Source organism: Eumetopias jubatus, unplaced genomic scaffold (genome assembly GCF_037043125.1).
Source record: "Eumetopias jubatus isolate StellerSeaLion01/CBP00866 unplaced genomic scaffold, mEumJub1_p1.0 scaffold_1, whole genome shotgun sequence".
Classification (NCBI taxonomy): Eukaryota; Metazoa; Chordata; class Mammalia; order Carnivora; family Otariidae; genus Eumetopias; species Eumetopias jubatus.
The window spans coordinates 6,645,494-6,664,226 of record NW_028274807.1 but is presented as its reverse complement, the minus strand read 5'-3'; the positions used below and the strand labels follow the sequence as shown (position 1 = coordinate 6,664,226).

At 43.9% G+C, this 18,733-nt stretch overlaps 1 protein-coding gene across 1 annotated transcript in view; it reads right to left on the bottom strand.

The window, feature by feature from the left end:
* Positions 1-16,764, bottom strand: part of BRWD1 (bromodomain and WD repeat domain containing 1) — a 111,653-nt gene extending 94,889 nt beyond the window's left edge. The window contains exons 1-4 of the mRNA XM_028095609.2: positions 16,504-16,764; positions 16,332-16,390; positions 16,159-16,188; positions 15,932-15,991 (exon numbers count right to left, since the gene is read on the bottom strand). Coding sequence (XP_027951410.1) covers positions 15,932-15,991; positions 16,159-16,188; positions 16,332-16,390; positions 16,504-16,552 — 198 coding nt within the window. The 5' untranslated portion in view covers positions 16,553-16,764. The remainder of the gene's footprint in view (positions 1-15,931; positions 15,992-16,158; positions 16,189-16,331; positions 16,391-16,503) is intronic.
* Between the last annotated feature and the right edge of the window lie 1,969 nt (positions 16,765-18,733).

Sequence of the window (18,733 nt, the reverse complement as noted above, 5' to 3'; positions counted from 1 at the left end):
TTTGGCATAAAGATCCTTCACTCAAAAGCACTGATTTTAATTCAGGAAAGACAACTAGTTTTAGCTTCCCGGAGTGGACCGGGTTTGCTCACCCTACAGCCACTATCTCCCCCACTTCAGCAGGACCCTCCTATGTAGTCCTGCCCAATGAAACGGAGAAGAAACTTTCTGAGGCAGCGCAATGTTCCTGAAAAATTCTCCTCCCTAATAAAAGAACCCTTCCCTCCCATCATTTCTAGGATATGAGAGCAAACATGAAAACTAAGAGTTTGAGGAGAAAAAAGCCAAAATGTCAACTGCCCAATCAAAAAAACAGAGACTAAGGCCTTAATGACACCATTAAATCAGTGCATCAATTCCACCTACAGACTTACAAGATATCATTGTAACTTTGTTATTTAGGCCACTGCTTTTAAGTAAAGCATCCCATAAGCCTACTATCACGTGCTATGCAATCACACCAATCCTATCAGCACTGCCCACCAATCTGAAAATCTGCAGCAAACTCATCCACCAGCCATCCCGTAAAGTGAGGCTTGCCTGGAAAATGCTATTAATGCTTCAGCCAATACCAAATGAGGACATACCCTTAGTTAGTAATTCTGTGTAACCTATTAATATCATTTTCTTCTTCCCTTACTTAGCAAAACAGCAAGCCCTATTTCTAGACTATTAAAGCTTTTCCAAATTACAAATTATTCAGAAGAAGAAAATCTAAGAGTTCTGATATTCTTGATAGGGAGCTCTGACTGACCATCACAATAGGGAGTAATATCATCTGAAAGAAATAAAATACAAAAGGCAAAATATTCAGGGGCTTTATCCATAAATCAACTGACTTCTGAAAAGAAACCACTATACTTGAGATTATTCTGTTGTAACATATGAAAGTAACTGAACTTTCTAAACAGAACATAATTAAAATAAACCTGTGTGAAGACTAATTAAAGCCTGGGTCCTACATGAAACTTAATGAAGAGACAAATATGCCCCAAAAAGTCAACCCTTTTTTTTTTTTTTAATATTTCACAAGATGTATTAAAGCAGAAGAGACAGGACATTTCAAAATGTATGAGTATGCGACAGCCCAGAGAAGCCGTGAAATAGTGAAGCACCAAAGAACAATTCCAGCCACATGAACAGAGTTAAGGATCAGAGTTTTCAATATTAATGCAAAACATCTTCTAGCCAGACTTAGTTTATCATTTCATCAAGAAGTCTGCCATATTCTAGGGCAAAAGACATGAACAGACATTTTTCCAAAGAAGACATCCACATGGCCAACAGACACATGAAAAAGTGCTCAACATCACTCGGCATCAGGGAAATCCAAATCAAAACCTCAGTGAGATACCACCTCACACCAGTCAGAATGGCTAAAATTAACAAGTCAGGAAACGACAGATGTTGGCGGGGATGTGGAGAAAGGGGAACCCTCCTACACTGTTGGTGGGAATGCAAGCTGGTGCAGCCACTCTGGAAAACAGTATGGAGGTTCTTCAAAAAGTTGAAAATAGAGCTACCCTACGATCCATCAATTGCACTACTGGGTATTTACCACAAAGATACAAATGCAGGGATCTGAAGGGGTATGTGCACCCCGAAGTTTATAGCAGCAATGTCCACAACAGCCAAACTGTGGAAAGAGCCAAGATGTCCATCGACAGATGAATAGATAAAGAAGATGTGGTACATATATACGATGGAATATTATGCAGCCAACAAAAGGAATGAGATCTTGGCATTTGCAACGACGTGGATAGAACTGGAGAGTGTTATGCTAAGCGAAATAAGTTAATCAGAGAAAGACATGTAACATATGACCTCATGATATGAGGAATTCTTAATCTCAGGAAACAAACTGAGGGTTGCTGGAGTGGTAGGGGGTGGGAGGGATGGGTTGGCTGGGTGATAGACATCGGGGAGGGTATGTGCTATGGTGAGCGCTGTGAATTGTGCAAGACTGTTGAATCACAGACCTGTACCTCTGAAACAAATAATACAATCTATGTTAAAAAAAAAAAAAAAGAAGAAGAAGAAGAAGAGAGCAGGAGGGGAAGACTGAAGGGGGGAAATCGGAGGGGGAGACGAACCATGAGAGACGATGGACTCTGAAAAACAAACTGAGGGTTCTAGAGGGGAGGGGGTGGAGGGATGGGTTAGCCTGGTGATGGGTATTAAAGAGGGCACGTTCTGCATGGAGCACTGGGTGTTATACACAAACAATGAATCATGGAACACTACATCAAAAACTAATGATGTAATGTATGGTGATTAAAATAAAAAATTAAAAAAAAAGAAGTCTGCCATATTCTAAAAGACCAAGAGAAATAAAACCTATTCATTTTAGCTATGTCTTTAAAGCAAATTCATAAAACTCAATACAAACAAAACAAGAGCTTACAAAAAGTCAAATAAAAGCCCTGCACTTGATGTAGATTCTAGGTTCTGCTGCAGAGTCCTGAAATGTATGAATACTTAAGTAAATACAATTAAATCATTCGGAATAGAAATATTAGTCCCCAAATGAGTAACGAGCCAGAAAGGATCCATAGCTGCACAGCTACTGGTTCAAGGGATAGTTCAGAACCAACTCCTTCCTAATTGGCTGAAAACATAACACTGTATATTTAAGGATCACCTTCTTTCTGAGCTAAAATGCTGAGCAAAGGGAATTTGATAAACCATTTTAGTAAGAAATGTATTATAAAATCTCATCACTAACATAGTATAGAATGTTACAGGAACAGAGAAGAAGTCAGCAAAAATGTGGTACATGACAATGACCACAGTCCCTGAAGAGAAAGACGACTCAAATGGTCCTTGCAAACTGACAGTTTAGAAAAGGCTAGATTCATACCTCACACCAACCATACGCTCAAATCAAATGAACATAAAGACATGACAAAGGAACTACATATGGACTGGAAAATAGTAACGATGAATAGACACATAATACCGCCTTTTATAATATTAATTTTTAGAGTGCAGAAGGGCTTTAAGGAGAACCCTGAAGACAAAATAAAGATTAACAGATGTAACCAAAGTAAAACTCTTAAACCTCCATAAAAACAAAAGCTCCAAAAAAAAAAAAGCTCCCAACAAAACTAAAAGCACCCTGCAGGCCTGGACAGGAACCTAGAACATGTGGCCGACTAAAGGAACCTAGAGAGATGAAGAATTCTTACAAAATGGGAAGACAGCAGCAGAAAAGCAAGTAAGAGATATAAAAAGGCAATTCAGAAAAGATGAATTATCAACAGGCACAAAACAAACTTCCTTAAAAAAACAAGTCTTAAGCATGTAACTGCTGGGTCAGAGGTTATGCAGGGTTTTCTGTCTTTGTTTTTTTACTTCTGCAATGGTTTAATTGCCAAATAGGTGGAAAGGATGATTGGTTTAAGAAAAAGCCCCCAATCAGTACAGCTTTTATTACATCTTTAAAATATCACAAATTAAGTCTGAAAAATCATCTGGCATCTTGCTGTTTCTATAACCAGACAACTTAAATCTTATTCATCAGCCTGCTGAACTGTTCCTTTTTCAGAAACATAGTTACCATCCAAAAATTTTCTGATATCCTTGTTTTTACTGGTTGTGCTAAATCGAAGCAACTGAGTTTGATACAAGTTCAATGTCATTTCCTTCAAGAATTAACTCATCTTTCTGGGCTTGAGATACCTAACAAGCAATACCTGGCCTCATTCACACCCTGTAGATATATTTTTCACTCAAGAAATTTCAGATTTCAACAAGAGAACTATGCTCCTGAATAACAACGCTGATGGGGAAGGGAGCATACACAGACCTCATCTTGTAACAGAAGGCCCGTGTAACACCCTTGATCTCCTTGTGTACATGACTACAAGCGCGGACAGTAGTCAGTTCCGTTCTAGCTCCCACCATCTGTCAACTCAGGGCCTCTTCTTTTTCTTCCAAGGAGAATGAGTTCTACATTAATGTGACTGAAGTCCCTTTTCAGGGTTCCTCTGGGGCCCTTCAGAGTAACACTGTGTCATTCAGAGCGATGTTGACTTCTGAAATGTCGACAGTCTGATTGCTGACAATGGTCTTCATTCTTGCAGTAGATGCGGCCAAGAGCTATGCAGGTTTTTAAGACTGATGGCAACTACTCTTCCCTCTGATCCTCTCATGGCTTCACTTTCCTTCTTCATCCTTCAAGACAAATGTCACCCCATGGACAAAAGCTGTCCCTCCCCACCCCCCCTTCCCAATCCCCATCACCATACAAATGTGAATTTGTATTGCAGTAACTTGCCTGCTACTTCTGGTTACCCCTAGGGTGTAAAGCCCCAGGAAACCAGGAGCCTTGTCCATCTCATCCACACTGGTCTCCCTGGAACCTTGAATACAACAGGCTTTCACTTACTGAATAAATGCGTCACACATTCATGAATGAGTATCACACAAAGTGGGCTTGCAGCTGGATCTGCCCCCTAGGAATATAACCTCACTGAGGTTACTTATCCCTTTCAGCTTTATCTCAAACAGGAAATCACAATACAGACAAGGTAATAGGATTGCTGAAAGTGAGATTATACAGGTTAAAAGCTCTTAACTTTTGTGCAGTACTTGGCAAAAAATGACTCAAACATTAGCTACTGAGGGGCACCTGGCTGGCTCAGTCAGAAGAGCATGGGACTCTAGGTCTCGGGAGTCATGAGTTCCTACCCCACCTTGGGTGCAGAGCTCATTATTTACATATAAATAAACAAACTTTTAAAAAAAAACACAAACCATTTTACTGAATGGTTAACTTTCTAGAAATTTATGATAAATGACAATTATAGAAGATGTAAATAAATGCACAGATACACAGATCTTACTTTGGTATCCATAGAATCACTAACAGAAAAAAAAACTAGAAACGAACCAAATGTCCAACAAACAAAAGGTTAGATAAAATTTTCTAGAGAAATGGAAAGGAATTCACAAAATAGGATCTTTTTAAAGATCCTATTTTGGGGGCCCCCGGGTGGCTCAGTCAGTGAAGCATCTGCGTTTGGCTCAGGTCATGATCCCAGGTCCCAGGATCAAGCGTCAGCGTCGGGCGGCAGGCTGGTCTCCCTGCTCAGTGAGGAGCCTGCTTCTCCCTCTCCTTCTGCCCCTCCCCCCTTCACGCTCTCACGCGCTCTCAAAAAAAGATCCTATTTCTGTTAGCGTATATAAAGAAAAAGAAACACCTCTCGCTCTCATGATTTTCTATTTTTTCTTTGCTTTTGCATTTTCTAAATATTCTACAATAAACAGCAATTTTTATTTAATATTAGGACACTTTTTGGTCAGATTACAGAGAAAAGACTAATGAACTAATTAATTACATCACTTTTCAGTTACCCCCCCCCCCACAGAAAGACCACTACCAAGATCCTCAAACATTTACATATAAATATGGGCAAAATTTGGGGCGCCTGGGTGGCTCAGTCGGTTAAGCGACTGCCTTCGGCTCAGGTCATGATCCTGGAGTCCTGGGATCAAGTCCCGCATCAGGCTCCCTGCTCCGCAGGGAGTCTGCTTCTCCCTCTGACCCTCTCTGCTCTCATGTGCTCTTTCCATTTCTCATTGTCGCTCTCTCAAATAAATAAATAAATAAATAAAAATCTTTTTAAAAATAAATAAATAAATAAATATGGGCAAAATTTAATATAGGCAAAATGTAAGGCTTTAAACTGAGGCTCTACCACAAGGTCTTTCTCCAGCAAAAGTTTCTCAGTGTGGAATCCAGCCTGAAATATACCAGTGATAGTTTAACTTGAACAGAAACTAGAGTAAGGGGGTGTAGTAGACTCTCCTGACCCTCAGGCAGTGTGGTTAAAAGTACTAGTTGGCCCTACCTAACTAGTTATGGGACCTTGGACAAGGTACTTTCTAAGACTTCAGATTCCACATTTGCAAAAAGAACAGGTAATAATGCACACTTAACAATGTACAAGGCACACTTCTAAGGCTTTTAAGGTTTTGACTATTTTAACTCTTCACTACATTAATGGTAATAGCTAACATGTACACAGTGATTTCTACCTGACACTTTCTAAGTACTTCACATAGACTAACTTACTATATCCCCAAACTACTCATCTGCATTTTACAGATGAGAAAACACAGGCACGGGCATGAAATAACTTGCCCAGAAGCAAAGAGCTAAGAAAAGGCAAAGCTAAAAATAAGAACCCTGGCTGTCTAGTTCACAACGCTCCAGCATCACTGGATCCTTGCAATTGGCTATACTGCATACTAATAAAAATGGCACGTAACAAGATAATCAAGGAGTATCTGAAGAGGTTTAGAGCCAAAGTGGCCCCTAGAAGTTTTTAAAGCCAAATACATGCAAACTGATTAAAACCAACACAGAGAATTTTTTCTAAGCAGTTAAGAGTCTCCCATCCAAATCTCATTCACCTACCCCATTACAAATAATAAGCAAAGTCAAAGTCTCGGCCAAATTCTAAACACTGCACACATAATTCATCCTGCGCTGCTATGGTATTACTTAACTGTAACACAAAAGTTTTGTGTTCAAAATGCCACTTTCGCATTTCTACATAATAGTCAATATGACTCAAAGACGCTATTTTGTACCTTCCTACTAAAATGGTCTAACGAACTTAAAAAAGGGATGTACAACTTCCATGTATCTCACAGCCATTCCAGTGCTGAACACTGCTCTGACCTACAAATAAAGTCCATGTCTCAGACAGATTTTAAGAAATCAAAGATCATAGAAAAAGAAAATCATTTAATAACCAAACTGGTGATGGCTGGTTCTCAACAGGAAAATATACTAAGCATTAGGCCACCCATATTGATTCTTTCAATGAACAGTGAGAGCCGACTATGTGCCAGGAAGGACAATTAAGTGTACCCACAGAGGACTGCAGACAGTTACATGTCCCACGTAATTTTGTTAAGTTGAAAGTAGTCATTTATTTCAACTATTAAAAGGAGATAATGTGTGAGGCTACTGCCCTCACGTTAACAATGAGAACAGATTGGTCTAGCTTGAAAATAATTTTTAGGGGCACCTGGGTGGCTCAGTCATTAAGCATCTGCCTTCGGCTCGGGTCATGATCCCGGGGTCCTGGGGTCGAGCCCCGCATCGGGCTCCCTGCTCTGCGGGAAGCCTGCTTCTCCCTCTCCCGCTCCCCCTGCTTGTGTTCCCTCTCTTGCTGCGTCTCTCTCTGTCAAATAAATAAAATAAAATCTTTAAAAAAAAAAAAAGGAAATAATTTTTAAACCCATCACAGAGCTGAGAAAACAAGTTGACATCAACTACGCCCCAGAAACTGGTGAGCCCTTGTGTGACCAGAAAAAGATTCACAGCTGCTTTCATCCCTAGCAGAGAGGCAGGACAAACTGAGCACAGATGAGAATAAGGAAAAACCTGCCAAACTTTTAAACTTCACAAACATCTGTGGGCTGGCATGTCTGAGGCCTGATGAGAATGCTGAGGGCCCTCAGTCAAGAGTGTCTACAGCAGGGGCGCCACCTGTGTGGCTCAGTCGTTGAGTGTCTGCCTTCGACTCAGGTCATGATCCCAGGGTCCTAGGATCGAGCCCCGCGTCGGGCTCCCTGCTCGGCGGGAAGCCTGCTTCTCCCTCTCCCACTCCCCCTGCTTGTGTTCCCTCTCTCGGTGTGTCTCTGTCAAATAAATAAATAAAATCTTTAAGAAAAAAAAAAAAGAGTGTCTCCACCACCCCAATTCTCCCCACGGGCCTTCACCAACTGCAAAGGGCCGAAAACAGGATGCAGAGCAGCTGGGGAAGACCCAGTCCACACCAAGTGCACTCCAGAGGCCCTCTGAAAGCTAGGGATAGGAAAATAGAGTAGAAAGCCAAGGGCCCAAATTCCATTTGGGCAAAGAGATCTCAGCAACCCAAAAGCTGGCAACTGGACTATAAAACAGAGCAAGCTCTTTCAAGGTTTGGGAGGCTAGCAACCTGGCTATAAAATATAGACGTCTCCGGGAGTTCAGACCCCGTGTTGGGCTCCATGCTGAATGTGGAGCCTACTTAAAAAAATAGATCGGTCACTCGCTCGCTCAGAAATCTCACCAGTGCCCGAACCCCAAACTCTGCTGGAAGAGAAAATCCTGATCCAATCCTTAAACTATGTGAAGCTACTGATGAACCAAATGTACCTATAGCTGCAACAGAACCCAGAGACAACCAGATAGGACACGAATTAGATGCACCCAGCCTCTCACATTAAGAACTTGAGAGTAGGGACACCTGGGTGGCTCAGTCGGTTAAGCATCTGCCTTCGGCTCAGGTCATGATCCCAGTGCCCTGGGATCAAATCCCGCATCAGGCTCCTTGCTCAGCAGGGAGCCTGCTTCTCCCTCTGCCTGCAGCTCCCCCTGCTTGTACCCTTGCTCACTCTCTCTCGCCCACGCTAACAAATAAAATCTTAAAAAAAAAAAAAAAAAAAAGAACTTGAGAGTAAAAGGGTGCATCCTTTACTGGGACTAACTGTATTACCTCAACCTCTACTCTTTGCCCAGCATACTTCAAAAGATGATGGGATACACAAAGCCAAACGCGACCCCTGATCAAGAGAGGGAGTAGTCAACAGTGAACCCAGAGAAGGCCCAGATGTTGAAAATGCTCAGCCATTATCTCTTCAAAATATTTCTTCTGCACCATTCTTATTCTTTCCCTTTAGGAATTTAATTACACATTAGACAATTTGATATCACACAGATTCAAGAAGTTTGAACAACCTCAAGCACAGTAAATGCAAAGAAATCTAAAGTGCATGTAGTAGGAAACTTCTGACGTGGCCTCCAATGATCCCCACCTCCTGGTACTAACTACCTTGTGAAATCCCAAATCCCTTCCCCTTGAGTAAGTTACTTCTAACCAAAAGAATACACTCAACACTGAGGGATACCACTTCCATTATTGTGACTTCTGTCTTACTAGCAGATTATTATTTCCTCGTCAGCTTTCACCTTTTGATGATGCAAGCTGCCCCGTTGGATAGACAAGTGGCAAGGAACTGAGGACAGCCAACAGACAACTAGAACTGAGACTTCTGAGTCCAACAACCCAAGAACTGATCTGGCAAAAACCGGGTGAGCTTGGAAACAGACCCTTACCTTACCTTACCTACAATCAAGTCTCCAGTTGAAACCCCAGAGCTGGCCAACACCTGGACTGTAACCTTGATGAAGACTGAGATGACTCAGCTCAGCTGTGCCTGGACTTCTAATTTACATAAATTCTGGAATAATTAATATTAAATCCGCGTTGTTTTAAGCCACTAAGTTTTGGGGTACCCTGTCATGCAGCAACAGATAACAACTATGGTACATCACAGTAAAACTACTAAAAATCAAAAACAAAATGAAAATCTTAAAAAGCAGCCAAAAAAGAAAAAAAGCATTATCTTGAAAGGAGAAATAGTAAGACTGCCAATTTTTCACTATTAATGTGCTGAAAGGGAAGGAGAAAAAAAAAGCACCAACCGGAATTTCACCTTTAAAACAACTTTTAAAAACAAAGACAAAACAAAAATGTTTCAAACCAAAAATAAATAAGAAAAAGGAAAACCAAAGCCATTGCCAACAAAACTTCATTAAAATAAGTAATGGAGTAAGTTGTCCAGACTGAAGAAAAATAATCACAGATAAGATACATGGGAAGATAGGAAAGAACTGAAAATACCAGAAAAGGTAGACGGTGGGTAAGCAAATGAGTATTAACTTTAAAACAACAGCAGTAACACCTGGAAAAATTTATAACATATGTAAAAGTAAAATATGAAATAGCCCAAAGGACAGGAGGGTAAGAATTAACAGTTTTAATCTCATTTACTTGGGAGGTGGTAAAATAACTCACGTAAAATGGTCAACACATATTGTAACCTCTAGGGTAACCGCTAAAATAATAAAAGGATATATACCTAAAAAGCAATAAATAGTGTAACAATTAATCCAAAAGAGAAGAGAAATAAAGAGATGGGAACATATAAGAAAGATACCTGGTAGGCTTAACACAATTTTATTTAATTGTATTAATTACTTACATTATAACTAAAGCCTCCAAGTAGAAGACTGAATAATAAAACTATATGCTGTTTACAGGAGACATACTTAGAAAATGAGAACACGGGAAAATGTCTGCTTTACTAAAAGTAAAAGGACAGAAAAAGATGCACTATGCCATCACTAACAGAGAGAAAGCAGGGCTGGCTGTACTAAGGCCAAGTCAGACTTTGAGGTAAGAAGCTATTATGAGAGAAAGAGAGAACATTTCCTAATTTAAAAAAAAAAGGTCAAATTCTGGAAAAGGTAAAACTATGGGAACAGTAAAAATCAGTGGTTAGGAGGGAGGGAAGGATAATTAGGCATAGCACAGAGGATTTGGGGGCAGTATCTGTATGATATTGTATTAATGGGTATGTGTCATTTGTCTAAACCCACAAAATGCACACCACCAAGAGTACCCACTGTAAATGTTAAGAGAACCCTAATGTAAACTATGGACTTGGGTGAATATGACGGGTCAACAGAGGTTCATCGACTGCAGCAAAGGTACCATTCCGGGGAATGCGGAAAACGAGGGAGGCTGTGCACTTACAGGGGACAGTGCTCAATTTTGCTATGAACCTAAAACTACTCTAAAAAAGTCTTCTTAAAAAAAGTTAATTCAATAGGAAGTTAACAATTATGAATTTGTACGTACCCACCAACATAAAGAAAGAACTGGAGAAAGAAAAAAGACAACTCTATAATGGATGGAGGTTGTAACAATCCTTCTCAGACACCAATAGAGCCAAATGGCAAAAATCTGTAAGGATTTAGACAATGTGAAAGGAAAAAATTTCATGTGACTTTTGTCCCTTAGATGCAAATAACTGTTATGATCAGGTGAGCCTCTGAAAACAAAGTAATTAATAACTATCCTCTTTCACAGCAGGGCAGAGCACGCTCTCGATCTCAGGATACGCAGTTCAAGCCCTACGTGGCATGGAGAGCTTACCCAAATACGGTAGCACAGTCAGGGCTAAGGGACTCATCGATAACAACACCACTACCATTATTCAGCACCTAGCTAGAAGGCACCATAAGTTCCCCAGCCCACAACACGTTCACCGATAAATGGGTAAATACCAGGTATCATTCATTCAGACATAAGAGCCAAAAGAGACTGTATTTTGTTATCTCATTTAGACCCTACAAATATAAATTAAGCAAAGGGAAAGTCTACCCAATTAGGCCTTGTCATCCTACCAACATCGTTACTTGTAAGTGCTGATTATTACTGCATGCCCGGCATCGTAAGCCATTTTTTTCCCCATGTTTACAACAATGCTTTGATACAATTACTATTATCTTTGGGGTGCCTGGGTGGCTCAGATGTTTAAGCATCTGCCTTCGGCTTAGGTCATGATCTCCAGGTCCTGGGATCGAGCCCTACATCGGGCTCCCGGCTCATTGGGGAGTCTTGCTTCTCCCTCTCCCCCTGCTCATGCTCTCTCTCTCTCAAATGAATAAAATCTTAAAAAATTACTATTATCTTTGTTACAAACATCAAGAAACTCACTCAGGTAGAGATTAGAACATCTAGAAAGCAGCACAAATCAGGATTACAGCCCAAATACATGGCACAAAAATCCAAGTTTATAATTTCTATACCGCTATATTGCTGGACTGTAACTTGTCATCACACTGCCATGATCATTTAGTGGTCCCAAATTATCAATGAAATGCCTACAGAACGATACACCTCTACAGTCAACTACAAAGGAAATGCAGAATTCAGACAGGAAAGAGATAAGCTGCGTCAGTATCCCACAATGAAAATAAAATAGTGGAGTCAGTTGCAATACGATTACCCAATACAAAGTTGTTTTTGTTTGAAATAGGTAAATAAGTAGCCTTGCTATAAAAAAGGCTCAACTCAACCCTCAAGTAGAGTCTAACAGTGCACCCAAATTCTAAATCTTGGTTTATAATCTACCATAACTTAATTCCTTAATCCAGTAGGGAGCTCACAGTGGTAATATTGCTCTCCTCCTTGGTTTGGGGAGTTAATTCATAACTGAGGGAGATGGACAAGTAAGAGATGAGAAATAGAAAAATGTATTGATACATTTGTGCAAATTATTCTGCAACTACTTTGGTTAGTAGTAACCAGATAGTAATAATAGTAATAACCAAATGGTAATAATAAGGTTTTGTAATGACTGAACTATTTTTATATTTGGTAGAGTAAAAAGAGTAATTTATTACAATAAATTTAAAATATTTACAAGTGTTAACTTTTAGAAAGATGAAACTTAGATTTGACAAAGTTTGCAATCCTGAGGTGGCTGAAATAATCATATATTTGTATCACTGTGAAATGCTCAAAGAAATTTAATTAAGACAATTAAGTGATGTTAAATATCTTAAGATTAAATTCTCATTACAAATTAAACGTCAGTAAAAAATAAAATAAAAATTAATATTTCTAGAATCACTGTAAGATTTATAACGGAATTTAAAGATTTAAGAAAAATGACTACGTACAACAAATAAACTTTGTTTTTTTTTTTTTTTAAGATTTTATTTATTTATTTGACAGAGAGAGACACAGCAAGAGAGGTTGGAACACAAGCAGGCCTCCCGCCGAGCAGGGAGCCCAATGCGGGGCTCAATCCCAGAACCCTGGGATCATGACCTGAGCTGAAGGCAGACACCTAAAGACTGAGCCACCCAGGCGCCCCTAAACTTTGTATTTCAATACAAATAACTTTAAGTGTTTTCCTTAAAGGCCTATTATACATTATTTGAAAGAAAAAGCATAGTGACAATAAATTCTCTAACAACAGGCTCCAATGTAAGGATTTCCTGATTTTATTTACTGGTTAAGGAAGACGGTGACCTACAAAATTGCATGTTACTCAATTAGTAAGTCTCTTGAATCACGTTTGCCTTATTTAAACATGCTCCTTCTTTACAAATTAGGTCCTTCCTCACTCCTGTACCCCATTCCATAGCTCTATTTCCTTCTTCCTCTTTCATGTTCACCACCTATAAATCATGAATACCCCAATTACATTTTACGAATTCACAGGCCCAACTGCTACTGCAGATAAGTAGTCTCAATTCTTTCAAGAAATAGCAAAAATACTCTGGCTTCCAAAGTACAGGTTGGAGTGACAACATGGTCCCAAGTCTTAGATAAACTGTAACTTTGTAAGCAGTGACTCTGGACTCACCTGAAAGGTTTCAAAAACTACCAACGTCCAGTCCCAACACAGTAATTCTGATTTAACTGGTGTTGAGACATGGCCTGAGTATTCAGATTTTATAAAGCTTCCCAGAGAGCTCTGATCCAAGAATGAGAACTCCTGAGAAAAAGGAGTAAATTTAACAGCACAAGGAAACAGCATAAGGAAACTATCAGACAAAACCCGAAGGTGAAACACTTTACAGACCAACTCAAGCCTCTTCGGGAAATCAATGGCACAGGAGAAAAAACTATGGAAGATAAAAAAAAAAAAGAGAGATGGAAAATAATTTCAGTACAACACATGGACCTTGCCTAAAACCCAATTCTAACTAAATATAAAAAGAAATCCAAGGAACAAGAGGAAATCCGAATATGGTCTAAATATATAAAGAAACCCACATAAATACTATCAAAGAATATTATTCTTTGGATCATAAGTGTGACAGACACTGGCACTGTGATGGTCTAAGAAACAGTCCTTCAATTTTTTCGAGATGCACTCAGCAGAATTGAGAAAGGAAATATAATGTCTAGATTTACTTTAAAATACTTCAGCATATTAACCAATAAAATAAAGGAATGTCTGGAATTTGCTTTAAAACAATACAGCCTAGGGGAGGGAGCTAACAGATGCAACATTCTTTGCTAATCACTGAGGCTGATAAGAAGTACCTAGTGGATGGTTCATTACTCTTACTTTTCTGTTTGAAGATTTCCACTGGTAATTCATAAAAAAAAAAACTTCAAATAGAACCCGAAGTAAAGATAGCAAATTGGCAACGGGGTTCATTTCATTATTCTGATTTGCGTATATCTGAAATACTGCTTAATAGAAAGAAAAGCGGGCTTGGTTTGAAGAACTAGAAGCTACTCACGTACTCTGACAAAAAATAACTCTCCTGGATACAAGATGCTCAGCCTGGGAGGCTCGGTCGTTAAGGGTCTGCCTTCAGCTCAGGTCATATCCCAGGATCCTGGGATTGAGCTCCGCATTAGGCTCCCTGCTCGGCAGGAAGCCTGCCTGCTTCGCCCTCTCCCACTCCCCCTGCTTGTGTTCCTGCTCTCGCTCTCTCTGTCAAATAAATAAATAAAATCTTTAAAAAAAAAAAAAAAAAGGAAGCTCATCCTCTGTCACTTAAGAGCTAGGAGAGGGTAGAGGCAGGGAAAGGCAAAGGACAAAGACGATATCCACCAGAGCCCACGAGCAGGTGAGGAGAGATGACCTGGCTCACAGCCACACCACAGGAATGCATCACAGAGATCTGGGGTAATTCTAAGCAGAATTTTAAGTAGGATTTTAAGCGATTCTAACAGAGAAGCCAAAAATGTAATACTTAAAAAGTTTTCCAGTAGTTACAGCATCTCAAAATTTACACAGTTATCTCTTCCACAGCACAACTGCACTGTCAATAATGCTCTTCTGCTTCCCTGATAACACCATTTTCTCTCACCAGAAGGTGTAAAACAAGTAGTCCTTTAAACGTTTCCTAGACTTAAATATCAAAATAACATATTCAATTCTGTCATGATGCAGAATTTTTAGAACTTTCTTGGAAATACTATTCACTTTTAAGTTTTTGCTTCAAAAAACTCTGCATCAGTAAATATTACAACTGATGACTGAAATAAAATCCTTTCTCCAGCCTTTGTCAGTAATACTTAACTGTTCGTATACAGACGACAAATCCCCGTTTACTTTTTGTCCTTTTGTTTAATCCAAGAAGTGATCGTATCCTACTACCAAGTTCTATCACAAGTATTAGAACTGTGGTAATAGATCACTCAGGAGTCTCTGTTTTGTCCTCACTGTTTTGCTCATACAAGATGCTGATACAGCCTGGCAACTAACGAAATCCTTTCTCCTAATACACAAGTCGGCAAAAATATTTTCCTAAAGATTGTTTTATCTCATACGACGAACCAGTGGGCAAGACCTAATTCTATATTGTGAGAGCAACTCAAAAAGTTGGCAAGGTGCACTGAAGAGAGAAGCATAATCTACGCTAATGGTGCTCTAAACGGAGAAACGGCACAGTTAGGGCCTACGTTAAGTTACGTACAGCAAGGTCAACACAAAAATTCATCCAAATAAGTTCTCTAAGGCACTCAACAAGTATTATACAGTTTCGAGAAGCAAAAGTACTGGAGGAGTAGCATACTGTCACAACGGCAAGATTTTTATGGCGCTGCTGGGGGGAAAGAAAACATCGCTAAAGAGAACATTTCTCCACCTTTCAGGCACCACCGATTCTATTCCTAGGGAACAAGTGGTTAGAGGAGCTGGGCGGGGCAAAAGAGAGAACACCAATCAGAGGTCGAGTTACAAGTCGGGTACGAAAACAGAAGGACGAGAGCAGCTTGCTGAGTGGCTGGCGCCTCCCCCCCCCCCCCCGCCCGCGCGCACGCGCGCCCCCGGCTCTCACCATAGGCAGCCGCACCTGGGGACCCACCCCACCGCAAACCGCGGCGCAGGGTCGCCCCCACCTCCCGCCAGCCACCCCCCTGGGCCGTTTCCTCCCAAAACAAACCTGGCCGCCCCAAAACAAAACAAAACCTGCCGAGGGAGTCCCGCTCTCCCGGGGTCGCCCCCGAGCAGCGCTCGGCCGCTTCGCCCCGCAAGCAGGAGCCCCGACCAGGGGGCGGGGAGCGGGTGCTCGGACACACGGGGATGGAAATGTCAAAAATCTCACCAACTCCTCGTAGCTCCTGTTGTGCTCGTTGCCCTCCCAGTCCAACCTCTTCGGCAGCAACTGCAAAGGCACGAGACGCACACGAGTGACCACCGCGCGGGGCCGGGCGGGGGGCGGCGGGGCGGGCTGGGGTGGGGAGCTGGGCGAGCGGCCCCGGCACGGTGGGGAGGGGGGCGCGGAGGGGGCGCGGCGGGGCGGGCGCGCGGCGGGCGCCACGAAGCACAGACCTGGTACTGCTCCAGCTCCTGCACCAGCACCTGCAGCCGACGAGACGCGCAGTTAGCAGGGCGGGGGGCACCCCGGTCCACCCGGCGCCCTCCACCCGCGACCCAGGCGGCGGCGGCGGGGCCGGGGCCGGGACGCGGAGGCCCCCGCCGCCGCCCGCGGGGCCCGCACTCACCTGGGCGGCTCTCCGACACGGGCCGGCCGATAGGTACCGGGCGATGAGGAAGTACAGCTCTGCGGGAAGACGGGGAGTCGGGTCAAGAGCGGGCGCGGCGGCGGGGAGGGGGCCGGGGCCGGGCTGGGGGCGCCGCGGGGAGGGCGGGGAGGGCGCGGACGGCGCGTCTTACCCGACTCGATGAGGGGCACCGGGCGTCGGGCGGGCGAGGGCTCCGCCATGGCCGGGCGCGGGGCGCGGGGCGGGAGCGGGCGAGCGAAGCGTGTAGGCCGCGCCGAGGCCTGAGCGGGCCGGCGTCCCTCTACCTCTGGCGCGCCGCCGCCGCCGCCATGCCGTGCGCGCCGCCACGCCGATGCCTCCGCGAAGTAGTCCCTCCGCGGGAGGGAAAGTAGTCCCTGCGCGGCGACCGCCCGGCGCCCCCGTCCGACCGACGGTGGGGTCGCGACCAGAGCGGCTGGCTGTGCCTCTCTCTCCCCCGTGCCAGGGGCGCCGCGACGGTAACGTGGCGGGTGGGCGAAGGCCCGGGCCCGGGCAGGCGGCGGGTGGGGGCGGGGAGCGCGCGTGGCCGGGATCCCTGCGCGCGGTGAGGCGGCGCCCGGCCATTGTGAGGCGGCGGCGCGGCGGCCGGGCTCGCGGCGGGGCGGGCGCCGGGGCGGAGGTCGGGCGCTGCGCAGGGGCGGGGGCCGGCCGGGGGCGCGGCGGGGGCGGGGGAAGGTTCCCGTGCCCCGGCCGGAGTGGTGTCGCTCCCCACGGGGGTGCGGAACGCGCAGCGGGTCTGGCGGGGTCGCCCGCTTCGGGCTGCAGGAGGGCACGTTTCTCGGACAGTCATCGGGGCCGGTGTGCTTGCCCCTCACGAAAGATGGCTCGCTGGGAGGACGCGAAACCCGTAGAACTTGAGAGTCGCACCACCCGCAGAGAGGAGAACGTCGGCCCGCAAAGCTTTCCCGGGGGAGGAGAGAACGGATGCGGGGAAGCCACAGGTGGGGGGGGGCAGGGGTCCGCGGACGCCGATGCGTCCGCCTTGTGGAGGGCTCGGCCAACGTCCACGGGACGGAAGGATGAATAAATAAGCCCAGCCGCGGTCCTGGGAGAGCCCAGCAGTCCAGCAGACAGACGGGGTTAGGGAAAATGCAGTCAATCGCAGAGGATGTCCACCGCGCTAGCCAGGGAAAGCCGCTTGGAACCGGCGATGACTTAGCCGGATGGGGAAAAGGAATGGGAGGAAGCGGGCGGTACCGACAGGCGGCAGCCCATTCCCGGGAAGAGAAGCAGGAACCTGGGGGAACGCACGAGGGCAGCGGCGTGGATTCAGAGCTGGAGCAGTGGACGAGGGTTTTGGCCTCTCTCAATTGCCGGGCTAGGCTTCTGGCCGAACTGGGTTCAGCGCTCAGCATGTCCAGGGCATCCTATTCTGAGCGCGAAAGAACAGCAGTGAGCAAAGCAAAGAGCCCTACCCGCCGTGGGGTATGTCGCATACTGTCGTTCGAATTCCTACTCCGTGTAACAACCCCCACGTAGCGGTTCAGCTCAGGTTCAGGTGGAACTGACCCTGGGTCCTGTGCCACTCTTAGATGTTTGACTCTGAGTAAATCACTTAACCTCTGGGCTTCAGTTTTCCCTCACCTGTAAACTGTAAATCATATTTGTGCCTACTTCGTAGGGTTGTGACCATTTACAACCCTGTGGGTTAATACGTGTTCCTGGCATATAGTAATAAGCACCCTGTCCGTGCTAGTTTTTTATAATCATTTACACCAGGTAACGAAAGATCCTATATATGTTTGTGAGTGAACAACCCGAACATGTTCAGACAAGTGCATCAGTAACGTGTTCTTCTATCTGTTAATTCAGCAAACATTATCAAATGACGGAGACCAAGAAAGAATGAGCCACTTCCTTGCCATCAGAGACTTAAGTGTCTTTTAGGAGAAACAGATGTAAGCAAATAATGACAAAATTTAGGGCAAAGAGAGGAGATCAACCTGCCTGTGGGAGGGAGAGTTGTTAGAGAGGTTTGAGCCTTCCCAGTTTCTGTGTGGAACGGGATTCCAGGCGTCTGAACAACAAAGGGCCAAGACATGAGTAACATTTCAAGTTTAAGGAACTCTAGTATGACTCTTTGGGGGGATTTTGGAGGTGTGGATGGGACCCACTAAGAAGTTAAAATTGAGAAGAAAAAAGTTAAAATTGGGAGCAATCGAAAGGTTCTAAGCCAAGAAGGGTCCGTTTTAATTTTAGGATTGATTTGAGAGTTTTAGGACCAAGAGGCAGGAAAACCACTTAGATGACCTTTTTTTTTTTTTAAGATTTTATTTATTTGAGAGAGAGAGAGAGTGAGAGACAGAGAGCACAAGAGGGAAGAGGGTCAGAGGGAGAAGCAGACTCCCCGCTGAGCAGGGAGC